The 17,453-nt window shown below is 55.2% G+C and overlaps 1 protein-coding gene across 2 annotated transcripts in view; it reads left to right on the plus strand.

Annotated features, from left to right (window-relative positions):
- GSR (glutathione-disulfide reductase) overlaps positions 1 to 17,149 on the plus strand; it is a 21,176-nt gene extending 4,027 nt beyond the window's left edge. The window contains exons 2-11 of one of the 2 annotated variants that reach the window (XM_078881246.1): positions 2,478 to 2,504; positions 3,084 to 3,172; positions 3,870 to 3,939; positions 5,442 to 5,592; positions 6,790 to 6,844; positions 10,968 to 11,067; positions 12,508 to 12,594; positions 12,891 to 13,055; positions 15,492 to 15,869; positions 16,786 to 17,149. In XM_078881246.1, coding sequence (XP_078737372.1) covers positions 2,478 to 2,504; positions 3,084 to 3,172; positions 3,870 to 3,939; positions 5,442 to 5,592; positions 6,790 to 6,844; positions 10,968 to 11,067; positions 12,508 to 12,594; positions 12,891 to 13,055; positions 15,492 to 15,869; positions 16,786 to 16,935 — 1,272 coding nt within the window. In that variant the 3' untranslated portion in view covers positions 16,936 to 17,149. Of the gene's footprint in view, positions 1 to 2,477; positions 2,505 to 3,078; positions 3,173 to 3,869; positions 3,940 to 5,441; positions 5,593 to 6,789; positions 6,845 to 10,967; positions 11,068 to 12,507; positions 12,595 to 12,890; positions 13,056 to 15,491; positions 15,870 to 16,785 lie in introns of both variants that reach the window. The other variant, XM_078881251.1, reaches the window with a different exon arrangement.
- The last annotated feature ends 304 nt before the right edge of the window (positions 17,150 to 17,453 follow it).

The raw sequence follows: 17,453 nt of genomic DNA on the forward strand, positions 1-17,453 counted from the left end.
AGAGAGGTGTGAGTGTCGTGTGAGTGTTGTGTGAGTGTGGAGAGAGTGTCGTGTGAGTGTGGAGAGAGGTGTGAGTGTCGTGTGAGTGTTGTGTGAGTGTGGAGAGAGTGGGGAGAGGTGTGAGTGTGGGGAGAGTGTTTGGGGAGAGGTGTGAGTGTTGTGTGAGTGTGGAGAGAGTGTGGGGAGAGAGGTGTGAGTGTTGTGTGAGTGTGGGGAGAGTGTTTGGGGAGAGGTGTGAGTGTTGTGTGAGTGTGGAGAGAGTGGGGAGAGGTGTGAGTGTGGGGAGAGTGTTTGGGGAGAGGTGTGAGTGTTGTGTGAGTGTGGAGAGTGTGGGGAGAGGTGTGAGTGTGGGGAGAGTGTGGGGAGAGAGGTGTGAGTGTTGTGTGAGTGTGGAGAGTGTGGGGAGAGGTGTGAGTGTGGGGAGAGTGTGGGGAGAGAGGTGTGAGTGTTGTGTGAGTGTGGAGAGTGTGGGGAGAGGTGTGAGTGTGGGGAGAGTGTTTGGGGAGAGGTGTGAGTGTTGTGTGAGTGTGGGGAGAGTGGGGAGAGGTGTGAGTGTGGGGAGAGTGTTTGGTGAGAGGTGTGAGTGTTGTGTGAGTGTGGGGAGAGTGGGGAGAGGTGTGAGTGTGGAGAGAGTGTGGGGAGAGAGGTGTGAGTGTGGGGAGAGTGTTTGGGGAGAGGTGTGAGTGTGGTGTGAGTGTGGGGAGAGTGGGGAGAGGTGTGAGTGTGGGGAGAGTGTTTGGGGAGAGGTGTGAGTGTTGTGTGAGTGTGGGGAGAGTGGGGAGAGGTGTGAGTGTGGGGAGAGTGTTTGGGGAGAGGTGTGAGTGTTGTGTGAGTGTGGAGAGTGTGGGGAGAGGTGTGAGTGTGGGGAGAGTGTGGGGAGAGAGGTGTGAGTGTTGTGTGAGTGTGGAGAGTGTGGGGAGAGGTGTGAGTGTGGGGAGAGTGTGGGGAGAGAGGTGTGAGTGTTGTGTGAGTGTGGAGAGTGTGGGGAGAGGTGTGAGTGTGGGGAGAGTGTTTGGGGAGAGGTGTGAGTGTTGTGTGAGTGTGGGGAGAGTGGGGAGAGGTGTGAGTGTGGGGAGAGTGTTTGGGGAGAGGTGTGAGTGTTGTGTGAGTGTGGGGAGAGTGGGGAGAGGTGTGAGTGTGGAGAGAGTGTGGGGAGAGAGGTGTGAGTGTGGGGAGAGTGTTTGGGGAGAGGTGTGAGTGTGGTGTGAGTGTGGGGAGAGTGGGGAGAGGTGTGAGTGTGGGGAGAGTGTTTGGGGAGAGGTGTGAGTGTTGTGTGAGTGTGGAGAGAGTGGGGAGAGGTGTGAGTGTGGGGAGAGTGTTTGGGGAGAGGTGTGAGTGTGGTGTGAGTGTGGGGAGAGTGGGGAGAGGTGTGAGTGTGGGGAGAGTGTTTGGGGAGAGGTGTGAGTGTTGTGTGAGTGTGGAGAGAGTGTGAGTGTTGTGTGAGTGTGGAGAGAGTGTGAGTGTGGAGAGAGTGTGAGTGTTGTGTGAGTGTGGAGAGAGTGGGGAGGGAGGTGTGAGTGTTGTGTGAGTGTTGTGTGTGGAGAGAGGGTGGAGAGGTGTGAGTGTGGAGAGAGTGTGGGGAGAGAGGTGTGAGTGTTGTGTGAGTGTGGAGAGAGTGGGGAGAGGTGTGAGTGTGGGGAGAGTGTGGGGAGAGAGGTGTGAGTGTTGTGTGAGTGTGGAGAGTGTGGGGAGAGGTGTGAGTGTGGGGAGAGTGTTTGGGGAGAGGTGTGAGTGTTGTGTGAGTGTGGGGAGAGTGGGGAGAGGTGTGAGTGTGGGGAGAGTGTTTGGGGAGAGGTGTGAGTGTTGTGTGAGTGTGGGGAGAGTGGGGAGAGGTGTGAGTGTGGGGAGAGTGTTTGGGGAGAGGTGTGAGTGTTGTGTGAGTGTGGGGAGAGTGGGGAGAGGTGTGAGTGTGGGGAGAGTGTTTGGGGAGAGGTGTGAGTGTGGTGTGAGTGTGGGGAGAGTGGGGAGAGGTGTGAGTGTGGGGAGAGTGTTTGGGGAGAGGTGTGAGTGTTGTGTGAGAGTGGGGAGAGGTGTGAGTGTGGGGAGAGTGTTTGGGGAGAGGTGTGAGTGTTGTGTGAGTGTGGAGAGAGGTGTGAGTGTTGTGTGAGTGTGGAGAGAGTGTGGGGAGAGGGTGGGGAGAGAGGTGTGAGTGTCGTGTGAGTGTGGGGAGAGTGTGAGTGTTGTGTGAGTGTTGTGTGAGTGTGGAGAGAGTGTGAGTGAGTGAGGGGAGAGGTGTGAGTGTTGTGTGAGTGTGGAGAGAGTGGGGAGGGAGGTGTGAGTGTTGTGTGAGTGTGGAGAGAGGGTGTGGAGAGGTGTGAGTGTTGTGTGTGGAGAGAGTGGGGAGAGGTGTGAGTGTTGTGTGAGTGTTGTGTGAGTGTGGAGAGAGTGTGAGTGAGTGAGGGGAGAGTTGTGAGAGAGAGTGTGGAGATTGTGTGCACATGATACCCACCCCTCATTGTCCGTTTTGCATTCCGCAGGTGAACGTGGGCTGCGTTCCAAAGAAGGTGAGCGATGATCCACCATTGCCTCCTTTCCTCCCTCCCTGTGCCTCTGACCGTCCCTCCAACCCAAACACCAATTCCAGAGGCAGCCACGCTCGGTCCACTGCTGGATGACGGCCAACCACCGCCCCTCGCGCACCCTGCCATGCCACAGTCCACCGTGCACGCAAACTGATTTCATCGCTCCGTCTGCACCACGGTGGTGAAGCCGCCCTCGCGGAACGCGCTCCGTTCCTTGGCGGACGCTCCCGTTTTTATCGGGACCGTCGGCCATTCGCCGGCCCTTCGCGGTGACGCTTACCTGCTATGCATCGCCACATTCGTCAACGTATGTTTAGGCTGACGTTTTGGGCAACGCGCCTTGCGCACGGCTGGGATTGGTCTCTTGTGTTGATCCGCGTCGAGCTATGGGGTCTTTACGGGCCTGTCTTGGAGTCTATGGGGCCCAATGTTCGTCTGTGGGGTGGTTTATTCGCTGTGTTGTGGTGTATGTGCAGTGGTTTAGCCATGTGGTTTATGTGGTGTGGTTTATGACATGGCGTTGTGGTTTATGACATGGCGGTGTTCCTGCGTTGCGGTCAGGTGATGTACAACGCTGCGATGCACGCCGAGCTCATCCACGACCACGCCGACTACGGGTTCACCGTCGGCTCCGTCGACTTCAGCTGGAGGTCCGGAGCACAACCACCAGCGCCCCTTTCTCCACCGCACAACCGAGCCGTGCTGAAGCTGTTCTTAGCCCACGGGGCCACGGTCCCACGAGGCGGCGGCAGCAGCGTTGTTTTTCCACCGCAGCTGCCGAGCTGTGCCGCTGATGTCGTCGAACGAGTTTTGAGACGTGTGCCGGTTGATGCGGTGAGCCCGTGTACTGACGGACGTCACCACGCGCGTTGAACGCCGTTAACCCCTGGCCCTCTGCCCCTGGCCCTGGGCCTGCTTGACCCTGATAAAGACCCGGGTTGTGTTGTGAGGCTCGCGTGTCACGGTCGTGATCAATAGAAAATTGCAAACACGGTCCATGTTTCACGCGCTGGACCAGACGGTCGCCGCTGTGAAACTTGAGGTCAAGGTGAGGTCTCGGTTGCATTTTGTCTGCAACCTTTCACTGTAACCCAGTGTCACCAGACAAAGATAAAGATCTGCCGTATAGCCTCAATAAAGTGTAGGGGAAGGTGCTGTTTGCGAGCTCCTATCAAGGCTGCCATGCCTTTTTAAGGCCGAGTCTACCTAGGGGAGGCCCAGGAGTCGTACAAATATCAGCCACTGTCACCGGCCGCGAGCGGGAATCGAACTCGGGTAGCCGAGTTCGTACCGCGTCACGCTAACCACTACGCCACCGCTCCCCACGCACCCCCCTGCTCCTCCCAGGACCATCAAGGAGAAACGGGACGCCTACATCAAGAGGCTGAACGACATCTATCAGAGGAACCTGGACAACGTGCGTACGCCTCGCGGAAACGCGACGCTCGACAGATCCGTCGCATGCGCTGCCCTCGGAAGGCAACGACCTGTGTGTGTGTGCGCTGGAGAAGGTCCGTTGCCAAAACGTTGCCTAAACGTTGCCTTTCAGCGCGTCCATTTCCCGGCCTCGTAGGGCCACACGGCGTTGGTCGACCGATGCGTTGAGTTTTCGGTATTCGTGCTCGCCGCACCCGGCTGCCAAGCGCAGTATCGTGACAAAAAAAAACACAAATACGACTCTGCCCGTTTAGCCAGGAAAGCCTCGCCTGCCATAGTGCCGAGGTCGGTGGCCATCGCTGCTGTTGCTGTGTAAGATCCCAATTGTGTCATTTGGGAATGTTGTACCAAGACGCCGGCACACGCAATGGCTCTTACTCGCCGTCGAATGTCCGTTGTGAAGCAGGCTGGCGCTCTGTACGATGGATGCACCCGCAGCATTTTAAGTGATTTGTTTACATATTCTTGGTTCTTTCGGTAAAGTCACGTAGAAGGGAAATAACATAATAAAAATAAAAATTTAATAAAATTCTCACGACGTTTCGGCCACAACGCAAGCAGCCTTCCTCAGGTGAAGAAACAGAGCTGTCGGAAAGACAGCGTCCTAATGAACACTGCTCAGCTTGGCAGCGTATTTTAAGCTGGGTGGGAGGAGGAGAGAGCCTTGACAAAGGAGTTTACATATCAACAGAGGAATTTAGAATATTGATGACAAATGCAGATATGGGATTAGTCACTCCTTGTGAAATGTTTAGGCGGTGGGGAGGGTCTCAAAGTCATTATGCTAGTGTGTTATGTAGGATTAGCAGTAATAAAGGGAGGGAAATTTTAATAATAAAGAACTGCAACAGCCCAAACCACCACGTATATATATAGTTTTATATTTCTAGATTTGAAGCTTTCGTGACTGCAAGGATTCATACTCTTAGTTCTTTCGGTAAAGTCACGTAGGTAAAAAATTTAATTAAAATTAATAAAAATTAAAAACAATAAAATCACGACGTTTTGGAGGCAGCACAAGCTTCCGTCTTCAGGTGATTTCTTTTTCTGTGACAGTTTCACTTGAAGACAGAAGCTCGTGTTGCCTCCGAAACGTCGTGATTTTATTGTTTTTATTAATTTTAATTTCATTTTTTACCTACGTGACTTTACCGAAAGAACTAAGAGTATAGTTTTATATTTCATCATTTTTTTTTATTTGTTTGTTGTTGTAAAGTTCTGCCTCTGCTCCGACTGAACATCTGTGGAAAAAAAAAACCTTTGTAGCTCCATGAGTTTCCTCCAGCCATCAATAAATATTCCCATTCACCGGCGGCGGGCCGATGGCTCGAACCGCCGCTCCTGAACAAACGCGGGACCGCTCTGATCCTTGAATGATTCTCTCTCGGGGGGGGGGGGGGGGGGGGGGGAAATCTACGCTCGCTACAAACCTGTGCTGCTTCGAGTAACTTCTCTCTCTCGCTCGCCCCCCCCCCCCGTCAGTCCAAGGTAGAGGTGGTGCGTGGGGGAGCGATGTTCACGCTGGAGGAGGGCCAGCCGGCCGTGACGGTGGACGGCCGGGTCTACACGGCGCCGCACATCGTCATCGCCACGGGGGGGCACCCCAGCATGCCGCCAGACAGCAGCGTACCCGGTGAGAGTTCAAAGTTCATGTATTAGGTATAGAGCCCTGTGAGCCATTCGGCTCTTGAATCGGGTGCAACCGCGACAAACAAAAACATGAACAAGAAAACATCTTAAAGTGACTGAGTGCAAACAGAAAATCCAAGAAAAGACGGCAAAATATTGCGGAAAAATCACCGTACACCAACCCTGTGCAAAAATCCCAGTGGGATGCAAGTCAAACAACCAACAACAACCACAAGACAACTTAGATGAAGGCCATCAGTCTAACTCTGTACTACAACAACACAAACATGGCCAACCAAAACACTTTTCGAAAATCACCAAAATAAAGCCATAAAAGCAATGTAACAGTGATCATAGGAACTGTGACCGAACTTTCACAATAAACGACGTGAACAACATGTACCACCAAACTCTGCAGCCACAGCTGGCTGCATGCGTCACTCCACAACAGCATGAGCATCAGTCGGAGTATCAGCATTAGAGAGGACGCTCGCCCGCCCGCTACGTCCGCCCGCTCGCTCGCTTTGACAATGACTCGCGTCGTGGTGGATGGCAGGTGGACTGACCTTTGTCCACCTGCATGGAGATGCAGCGTTACGCCCCCCACCGCCTCACATGCGTGGGTCTTTTTCGGGTGCTTCGGTTCGTCCCTTATGTACACATATCTTTGTGTGTTGAACTTCGTTTGCAGCTCATGTAGCCCACCTTGCTTATCGGAGGAACTCGGGGAAGGACGACAAACTAGACACACAAAGGAGCGCGTGTTTATCATCACTCGTTGGTGGAGTTGGCGTAGGATCGCAGAACTTGGGCAATTGTTGACGCCGGTTCTGGCTGCCCCCCGCTGCTCGTCTGTGGTTCCCCACGCTTCTGAATCATTCGCCCCCCCCCCACCCCCCCTCTCTGACTGACAGTGAACGAAAACTTTGCCCGGGAAAAAAAATCTATCTATCATTGAAATTGTTCAAGTGGTGTGGATCTCACTTGGCTCTTGCTCCACGCCTCTGGAACCAGTCCTGGCCCCTCTCCTTGGTCGACTCAGCCGTAAATGAGTACCTGGTGCAGTGTGTAAGCATCAGCACCAAACCCGCCTCATGTGCCGTGCCGGCCGGCCTTCGAAGGTGCTCGCTGACAGCACTTTCTCCAACGGTCTGTTCAAGGCTACGTGGGTGACCTTTGTCTTTGGTCGCCGCGTGTGCAGGAGCCAGTCTGGGAATGACGAGTGATGGCTTCTTCGAGCTGGAAGAGCTGCCCAAGTGAGCTGCCTGTTCACCTCGCTGCCTGTTCACGCTGCTGCCTGTTCACGCTGCTGCCTGTTCACCTCGCTGCCTGTTCACACTGCTGCCTGTTCACCTCGCTGCCTGTTCACACTGCTGCCTGTTCACCTCGCTGCCTGTTCACGCTGCTGCCTGTTCACGCTGCTGCCTGTTCACGCTGCTGCCTGTTCACACTGCTGCCTGTCCACACTGCTGCCTGTTCACACTGCTGCCTGTTCACACTGCTGCCTGTTCACACTGCTGCCTGTTCACGCTGCTGCCTGTTCACACTGCTGCCTGTTCACACTGCTGCCTGTTCACACTGCTGCCTGTTCACGTCGCTGCCTGTTCACGCCGCTGCCTGTTCACACTGCTGCCTGTTCACGTCGCTGCCTGTTCACACTGCTGCCTGTTCACACTGCTGCCTGTTCACACTGCTGCCTGTTCACACTGCTGCCTGTTCACGTCGCTGCCTGTTCACGCCGCTGCCTGTTCACACTGCTGCCTGTTCACGTCGCTGCCTGTTCACACTGCTGCCTGTTCACACTGCTGCCTGTTCACACTGCTGCCTGTTCACACTGCTGCCTGTTCACCTCGCTGCCTGTTCACACTGCTGCCTGTTCACACTGCTGCCTGTTCACCTCGCTGCCTGTTCACGCTGCTGCCTGTTCACACTGCTGCCTGTTCACGCTGCTGCCTGTTCACACTGCTGCCTGTTCACATCGCTGCCTGTTCACATCGCTGCCTGTTCACATCGCTGCCTGTTCACATCGCTGCCTGTTCACATCGCTGCCTGTTCACACTGCTGCCTGTTCACACTGCTGCCTGTTCACATCGCTGCCTGTTCACATCGCTGCCTGTTCACGCTGCTGCCTGTTCACACTGCTGCCTGTTCACATCGCTGCCTGTTCACATCGCTGCCTGTTCACACTGCTGCCTGTTCACACTGCTGCCTGTTCACGCTGCTGCCTGTTCACACTGCTGCCTGTTCACGCTGCTGCCTGTTCACACTGCTGCCTGTTCACGCTGCTGCCTGTTCACACTGCTCCCTGTTCACATCGCTGCCTGTTCACATCGCTGCCTGTTCACGTCGTTGCCTGTTCACGTCGCTGCCTGTTCACGCTGCTGCCTGTTCACGTCGCTGCCTGTTCACACTGCTGCCTGTTCACACTCCTGCCTGTTCACACTGCTGCCTGTTCACACTGCTGCCTGTTCACATCGCTACCTGTTCACACTGCTGCCTGTTCACATCGCTGCCTGTTCACTTCGCTGCCTGTTCACATCGCTGCCTGTTCACTTCGCTGCCTGTTCACGTCGCTGCCTGTTCACGCTGCTGCCTGTTCACATCGCTGCCTGTTCACTTCGCTGCCTGTTCACGTCGCTGCCTGTTCACGTCGCTGCCTGTTCACATCGCTGCCTGTTCACGTTGCTGCCTGTTCACGTCGCTGCCTGTTCACGTCGCTGCCTGTTCACGCTGCTGCCTGTTCACACTGCTGCCTGTTCACATCGCTGCCTGTTCACGTCGCTGCCTGTTCACGTCGCTGCCTGTTCACGTTGCTGCCTGTTCACACTGCTGCCTGTTCACATCGCTGCCTGTTCACACTGCTGCCTGTTCACACTGCTGCCTGTTCACACTGCTACCTGTTCACACTGCTGCCTGTTCACATCGCTGCCTGTTCACACTGCTGCCTGTTCACGTCGCTGCCTGTTCACACTGCTGCCTGTTCACACTGCTACCTGTTCACACCGCTGCCTGTTCACGTCGCTGCCTGTTCACACTGCTGCCTGTTCACACTGCTACCTGTTCACACCGCTGCCTGTTCACGTCGCTGCCTGTTCACACTGCTGCCTGTTCACACTGCTGCCTGTTCACACTGCTGCCTGTTCACATCGCTGCCTGTTCACACTGCTGCCTGTTCACACTGCTGCCTGTTCACACTTCTGCCTGTTCACGTCGCTGCCTGTTCACACTGCTGCCTGTTCACGACGCTGCCTGTTCACACTGCTGCCTGTTCACACTGCTGCCTGTTCACACTGCTGCCTGTTCACGTCGCTGCCTGTTCACACTGCTGCCTGTTCACGCTGCTGCCTGTTCACGTCGCTGCCTGTTCACACTGCTGCCTGTTCACACTGCTGCCTGTTCACGCTGCTGCCTGTTCACGTTGCTGCCTGTTCACACTGCTGCCTGTTCACACTGCTGCCTGTTCACACTTCTGCCTGTTCACGTCGCTGCCTGTTCACACTGCTGCCTGTTCACACTGCTGCCTGTTCACACTGCTGGCTGTTCACACTGTTGCCTGTTCACGCTGCTGCCTGTTCACACTGCTGCCTGTTCACACTGCTGCCTGTTCACGTCGCTGCCTGTTCACACTGCTGCCTGTTCACACTGCTGCCTATTCACACTGCTGCCTGTTCACCTCGCTGCCTGTCCACACTGCTGCCTGTTCACACTGCTGCCTGTTCACATCTGCTGCCTGTTCACACTGCTGCCTGTTCACGCTGCTGCCTGTTCACGCTGCTGCCTGTTCACACTGCTGCCTGTTCACGCTGCTGCCTGTTCACACTGCTGCCTGTCACGTCGCTGCCTGTTCACACTGCTGCCTGTTCACGCTGCTGCCTGTTCACGCTGCTGCCTGTTCACGCTGCTGCCTGTTCACACTGCTGCCTGTTCACACTGCTGCCTGTTCACACTGCTGGCTGTTCACGCCGCTGCCTGTTCACGTCGCTGCCTGTTCACACTGCTGCCTGTTCACACTGCTGCCTGTTCACACTGCTGGCTGTTCACACTGTTGCCTGTTCACGCTGCTGCCTGTTCACACTGCTGCCTGTTCACACTGCTGCCTGTTCACACTGCTGCCTGTTCACGCTGCTGCCTGTTCACGCTGCTGCCTGTTCACGCTGCTGCCTGTTCACATTGCTGCCTGTTCACACTGCTGCCTGTTCACACTGCTGCCTGTTCACGCTGCTGCCTGTTCACACTGCTGCCTGTTCACCTCGCTGCCTGTTAACATTGCTGCCTGTTCACGCTGCTGCCTGTTCACATTGCTGCCTGTTCACACTGCTGCCTGTTCACATCGCTGCCTGTTCACATCGCTGCCTGTTCACATTGCTGCCTGTTCACATTGCTGCCTGTTCACATTGCTGCCTGTTCACATCGCTGCCTGTTCACATCGCTGCCTGTTCACATCGCTGCCTGTTCACACTGCTGCCTGTTCACATTGCTGCCTGTTCACACTGCTGCCTGTTCACACTGCTGCCTGTTCACATCGCTGCCTGTTCACGTCGCTGCCTGTTCACACTGCTGCCTGTTCACACTGCTGCCTGTTCACACTGCTGCCTGTTCACACTGCTGCCTGTTCACACTGCTGCCTGTACACGTCGCTGCCTGTTCACACTGCTGTCTGTTCACACTGCTGCCTGTTCACACTGCTGCCTGTTCACACTGCTGCCTGTTCACGCTGCTGCCTGTTCACACTGCTGCCTGTTCACACTGCTGCCTGTTCACACTGCTGCCTGTTCACACTGCTGCCTGTTCACACTGCTGCCTGTTCACATCGCTGCCTGTTCACACTGCTGCCTGTTCACATCGCTGCCTGTTAACACTGCTGCCTGTTCACACTGCTGCCTGTTCACACTGCTGCCTGTTCACACTGCTGCCTGTTCACACTGCTGCCTGTTCACATCGCTGCCTGTTCACACTGCTGCCTGTTCACACTGCTGCCTGTTCACGTCGCTGCCTGTTCACGTCGCTGCCTGTTCACACTGCTGCCTGTTCACGTCGCTGCCTGTTCACGTCGCTGCCTGTTCACGTCGCTGCCTGTTCACGTCGCTGCCTGTTCACGTCGCTGCCTGTTCACGTCACTGCCTGTTCACGTCATTCTTCATGTCGCTGGTCGTGTCTGGTCAAGAGCTAAATGTGCTTTGGTCAACATCAAGACTGGGAAGACAAAGACGGCTGGGCGCGCTGCTCACCGTACCCCCCCCCCCTCCCTCGTGCACCGTAACGGCGCGGCCTTCACAGGTCCTGCTCCTCGCTAACGGTACTCGCACCCCCACGGTGTGGCGTGCAGGCGGAGGAGGATCTGTGTCGTTGTGTCGTTGTGTGTGTGTGTGTGGTGTTCAGCCGCGTGGTGCTGGTCGGTGCTGGGTACATCGCCGTGGAATTGGCCGGCATCTTTGCGGCACTGGGAGCTCAAACGTCGCTGCTCATCCGGCAAAACGAGGTGAGTGGAGCGTTGTTCACGATGCCGCGCGGCCGATAAAGTCCCAGGAGATTTTAGCCGTGAGGGTTGCTCTGTATGAGAATTGGTAAAGCACAGATACTACCAACTCACCCACTCACTCACCTACTCGCATCTACTCGCTCACCCACTCACTCACCCACTCACTCACCCACCCACTCACCCACCCACTCACCCACTCACTCACCAACTCATCTACTCGCTCACCCACTCACTCACCCACTCACTCACCCACTCACTCACCCACCCACTCACCCACTCACTCACCCACTCACCCACCCACTCACTCATCCACTCACCCACTCACTCACCAACTCATCTACTCGCTCACCCACTCACTCACCCACTCACTCACCCACTCACTCACCCACTCACTCACCCACTCACTCATCCACTCACTCACCCACTCACCCACCCACTCACCCACTCACTCACCCACTCACCCACCCACCCACTCACCCACTCACTCATCCACTCACTCACCCACTCACCCACCCACTCACCCACTCACTCATCCACTCACTCACCCACCCACTCACCCATCCATCCACTCACTCACTCACCCACTCACTGACTCACCCACTCATTTACTCGCTCACCCACTCACTCATCCACTCACCCGCTCACTCACCCACTCACTCACCCACTCATCTACTCGCTCACCCACTTACTCACCCACTCACCCACCCACTCACTCATCTACTCGCTCACCCACTCACTTACCCACTCACTCACCCACTCGCTCACCCACTCGCTCATCTACTCGCTCACCCACTCGCTCATCTACTCACTCACCCACTCACTCACCCACTCACTCATCTACTCGCTCACCCACTCATCTACTAGCTCACCCACTCACTCACCCACTCACTCATCCACTCACTCACCCACTCACTCACCCACTCGCTCACCCACTCGCTCATCCACTCACCCATTCACTCACACATTCACCCACCCACCGCCTATTTGGGAGAGTGCGAAGTTATGTTCTGCACGGATTTGTGTTCGTAGCCAACGAAGTCCCATGCGATTTTCGCCGTTCAGTTGCTCTGTGCTGGAATTGGTGAATCACAGATACTAACCATTCACTCCCCATCCACTTACCCACCCAATCACCCACCCAATCACCCACCCAATCATCTCACCCACTCACTCACCAACCCATTCACCCACCCACTGCCATCACATGCACATTCATGGCGGCGCGAAGTTCTGTTCTCCACGGTTTGGTATTCGTAGCCGAAGTCGCACACAGCAGAGAGAGAGAGTCGATTCTTCTCCACTTGTGCCGTGGGTGTCCGCCACCTTCCGTGGATTGTGCCGATCCGGTTTGTTCGACCCACAGCGGCACGTTGGAGGGCTGGCGAGGGACCCAGCGTTGAATTCGACCCGCGGCGAATCTGACATGCGCCCTCTGCCCAGGTCCTGCGTAACTTCGACGCGATGATCAGCACGAACTGCACGCAGGAGCTGCTCAAATCGGGCGTGGACGTGCGGAAGTACACGCAGGCGAGTGAGCGATGCCGGCCCGTGATCGCCTTCTAACGTTTTCCCAAGCTCTGCGGGCCGCTGTTTGTAATGTTGGTGGCCCAGGCCGCTCTTGCCAATGAGTTCTCAGCCGCAGGTGAAGCAGAATGAACTCCGAGCGTCGCACTTTGACGCTCTCTCGGCCCGGTCACCAATGGCTGCATTTAGAACCGCCACTTTATCCTCTTCCAGATGCCGCCCCCAAATCCTCCCTTCCCCCTCCCCTTCGGCGCCCCACTCCCCCCCACCATAATTGCGGCTTCTCCCACCGCCGCCAGGTGCGCTCCGTTAGCCGCGGCTCCCCGGGAGGGCCGCTGCAGGTCGCCGTGGCGACTAACGGGCCGGGCGAGGCGGAGCGGACGGAGGTGATGGTCGGCGTGGAGGCGTTGATCTGGGCCGTGGGCCGCGGGCCCAACACCGCCGACCTGGGGCTCGACAAAGTGGTGAGCCGCAGCGCCAGCGCCACAGCGCTGTAACGCTCCTCCTATTCAACACGGACACACACACACCCCCGCAAGGTCGCGCGTTCCATCCCGACCCTGACGACGCTTGCTGTATATTTGGAGTTTGCGTGTCTCTCTCTCTCTCTCTCCCCGTGGTCGCGTGGATTTTTCTCCGGGTCCTCCGGTTTTCCCCTCCACGTCACGACGCGTTCGGAGTGTTTGGCTGCCGCGATGCAATTCCACGTGACGATAAGCCGCTCGTTTGAGCTCTAATTTGTGATGGGTCCCTCGGTGGGGCCTTACCTGGTCAGCTAACACATTCCTGCGGAGGGAGCTGGTAGGAACGTTGGGTTGCTCGGTCAATGGCCTGCAGGCTCAACGGCGGCGTGGTGTATTCCGCAAATATGCCCGACTGTGAGGGCGGGCACAAGCCGGCGTGAGTAGGTTAAACGTTGAGTTTTATAAGGGCACCACGGGGTGACAAGCCCCTCCCCACCCAGCCCCTCTCCACCCTCCCCTCTCCACCCAGCCCCTCCCCTCCCATTTTTGCATGCACGACGGACGGACGGACACAATAATCCCCTGTGGGCCGGTGGAACCAGGAGGTTCCTACCAGTAAGAGTTGGTTAAGTGGCAGTAGCAGCAGGGTAGGGATGAAGAGCACGGCACAGACAGGGACACGACGGTGGCTGCAGCGATGACGACGACGACGACGATGACGACACGGCGCTTGCTGCGCCGATTCGCGGTGACGTTTGCGCCTCTCAGAAACGGGGGGTGGGTCTTTGTTCGATTCCTGCGTGGAGTTTGCACGTTCCCTCTCTCTCTCCTCCTGTTCTCCATGGGGGCTGGTGGGTTTCCTCCGAGGATATCCGGTTTCCTCCCACAGTAGAAATAAACATTGCGTCCCAACTGCGAACAGTTGACAGGACCCTCCGAGCGACGGCTCTTGAGACTCCCTGCGATACTTCTTGGGGAAAACAACAACAACAACAACAACCGTAACAATTATTCCAACTATAAACGAGCTTTTACTCTTTCTTGGGTTAGATCACGTAAATGTTAATTTTCTTATTACCGGCGAAATGTCACGGTACTCTAATTGTAAATGTTACGGTTTTAAACTCCGGTGTGCAGAGCCAGTAACTAATTATAATTGGCACCTTCTTAGGTTTTTTCGGTTTCGGAGGCAACACAAGTCTCCGTCATCAATGACGGAGACTTGTGTTGCCTCCGAAACGTCGTGATTTTTTGTTTTTATTTTATTTTACTTTCTACGTGACTTTACCGAAAAAACCTAAGAAGATGATTCCTTGCAGTCACGAAAGCTTCAAATCTAGAATATAATTGGCACGTTACGTTCACGTGACAAACCTCACTAATTGGCTGTGTAGGGGGGTGGCGGGTTTCACGACACATTGATATTTACGCGATCTCTAACCCAAGAAAATACAAAAAACCTCGCGGATAATTGCTCGCGAAAGCCTTCGTGTTCAAACATTACTACGATGACCGCCTGCCACCCTCCCAAGTAGGTTACCTTCCCTCCACCACACTGCACAGTGTGTCCCAGCCATCACGACCACCTCCTCCCGATTGCATCGACAACGCGTTGTCTCCATGGGAGAAGTTGACGAAGAGTGAGACGAGGCGAGGCCTTCCTGGGTGTGACCTAAGGCCCCGTAGTCAGTAACAGCAGCGATATGAAAATACGAATATTCGTACTGGAGGAATGCGATGATCTATAAAGCTCTTTTTGTTGGCAAATGTCGAGGAGGGGCAGGTCAGAACGTTGTTACAACAACAAACAAAACAACAACTCGGTTGGAGTGAAAAGTATACGGGAAGGGAAGCAATTCACCAAAAATTGGTACAAATGAAACTAAACTATTTTATCTTCTTGCTTCTTTCGGTAAAGTCACGTAGAAGGGAAACAATAAAATGATAAAAATATAAAACAATGAAACTCTCACTACGTTTCGACTGCAACGCAAGCAAACATTTGAAAAAAGTGGCGTTTTTTTGTTAACGTCAGCACCAAAAACCACCACTTTCTTCAAACATTTTCTTACTGTGGTTTTCACTCCTGATGATGATTGCTTGTGTTGCAGTCGAAACGTCCTGAGCATTTTATTGTTTAAACATTTTATTATTTTATTATTTTCCTTCTACGTGACTTTACCGAAAGAACCAAGAATTTGAATCCCTGCAGTCACGAAAGCTTTAAATCAAAATTTTAACTATTTTATTTCACCAGGTAAATCCCACCGAGTTATTAGCTTCTTTTTTGCAGAAGCAACCCGGCCACGAATCATAGCTCAACCGAAAGCAGCCACACAATCTAAATAACTAAATGCGGATGGGGGGGGGGCGGTAAAACAAAAAACCGTGACAAGTCACACTCCCTCCCTCCCTCCCTCTCGTCTCCCGTCGCAGGGGATCGAAACTGACCAGCAGGGCCACGTCACCGTGGACGAGTTCCAGAACACGAGCCGCGCCGGCGTGTACGCGCTGGGCGACGTGTGCGGGCGCGCGCTGCTCACCCCCGTCGCCATCATGGCCGGCAGGAAGCTGGCGGCGCGGCTCTTTGGCGGCGAGCCCGGCGCCCGGATGCACTACGACAACATCCCCTCGGTGGTGTTCAGCCACCCGCCAATCGGAGCCGTCGGCCTCACGCAGCGAGAGGCCGAAGAGCGGTTTGGGCGCGGCGCGGTGCGCGTGTACACCGCCACGTTCACGCCCATGTACCACGCGGTGACGGAGCGCAAGGGCACGTGCGTCATGAAGTTGGTGTGCGCGCACGACGACGAGAGGGTGGGTGTGCGTGCGCACGCGCCGTGGTGACGTCACCGCCACTGAAGGGGTGAACGGTGGTGGTTGTTGTTGATCATTGTTTTTTTACCCTTCTATCTGGCAACTAAACTGACACCTTTTTTTACAAGGAGTCATGTTTGCATAGACGCCAAAAGGCGCATCTGGTCCAAGCCATGTGAGACTGGGCTCTAAGGAAAGCTGTCTCGGGTGTGGACCAATCAACTTCAAGGACAGTGCACACATTATCAGAGTTGTTTTTTGTTTGCATTATGACTGCAGGTATTGTGGTCTATGCAAACATGACTCCTTGTAAAAAAGGTGTCAGTTTTGTTGCCAGATGGAAGGGTAAAAAACCAATTATCATATTTTTACTGGCAAATGAGGTTCCAATGGTGGTTGTTGTTGTTGTTGTTGATTTGAAGCTTTCGTGACTGCGGGAATCCATGCTCTTTGGTTCTTTCGGTAAAGTGACGTGGGTAGAAAATCAAATCAAAGAGATCACGACGTTTCCCACCTAAAGCGTCGTGATCTATTTTATTTTCTACCTACGAGACTTTACCGAAAGATCCAAAGAGTGTGGTGGTGGTGGTGGTTGTTGTTGTACGAGTGGCCTGGGTAGAGCGGTCGCACAGCGATCAGTAGCGTGGTGCTGCACTACGAACCCAGGCGACCCGAGTTCGATTCCCACTCGCATGGCCCACCAACACCAGTGACGATTATCTGAACCGGACCTGCGCCTCCCCTAGGTCGACTCGGCCTCAAACGAGTACCTGGTGCGATGTGTAAACGTCGCCGCGGCACTGACCACCCACCCCCTTGTGTGCCGTGCCGGCCTCCGTAGGTGCTCGCTAACAGCACTTGCCCCAACAGTCTGTTAAGACTACACGGGTGATCTTTGTCTTTGCGTGCGGCGCAGGTGGTGGGGATTCACATGCAGGGCGCCGGCTGCGACGAGATGCTGCAGGGCTTCTCCGTGGCCCTTCGCTGCGGCGCCACCAAGGCCGACTTCGACCGCACCGTCGCCATCCACCCCACCTCCTCCGAGGAGCTCGTCACCATGCGCTAGGCATGCTCCACGGAGCTCCGCCATGGGGACACCGCCCTGACGCGGAGCTCCGCGGCAGGGACAATTCTGACACGGAATTCCACGATGGGGCATCTTGGCCGATAGCATAATTTAAATACCTGAAGTGATATTTTTTTTATACTGGTAGGAACTTCCTGGTTACACCAGCCCACAGGGGATTATTGTGTCCGTCCGTCCGTCCGTCGTGCAGGGAAGGGCTGGGTGGGGAGGGGAGGGTGGGGAGGGGCTGGGTGGGGAGGGGCTGGTCACCCCGTGGTGCCCTTATAAAACTCAACGTTTAACCTACTCACGCCGGCTTGTGCCCGCCCTCACAGTCGGGCATATTTGCGGAATACACCACGCCGCCGTTGACCCTGCAGGCCATTGACCAAGCAAATCAACGTTCCTACCAGCTCCCTCCGCAGGAAAGTGTTAATTTTTAGTTTACAGTGGTTACTATAGCACATTAATGGAAATGCAACTCGAAATGAAGTCACATGCCTCCCATGTTAATGGCC

The sequence above is a fragment of the Lampetra fluviatilis genome, chromosome 3, assembly GCF_964198595.1.
Source record: "Lampetra fluviatilis chromosome 3, kcLamFluv1.1, whole genome shotgun sequence".
Lineage (NCBI taxonomy): Eukaryota > Metazoa > Chordata > Hyperoartia > Petromyzontiformes > Petromyzontidae > Lampetra > Lampetra fluviatilis.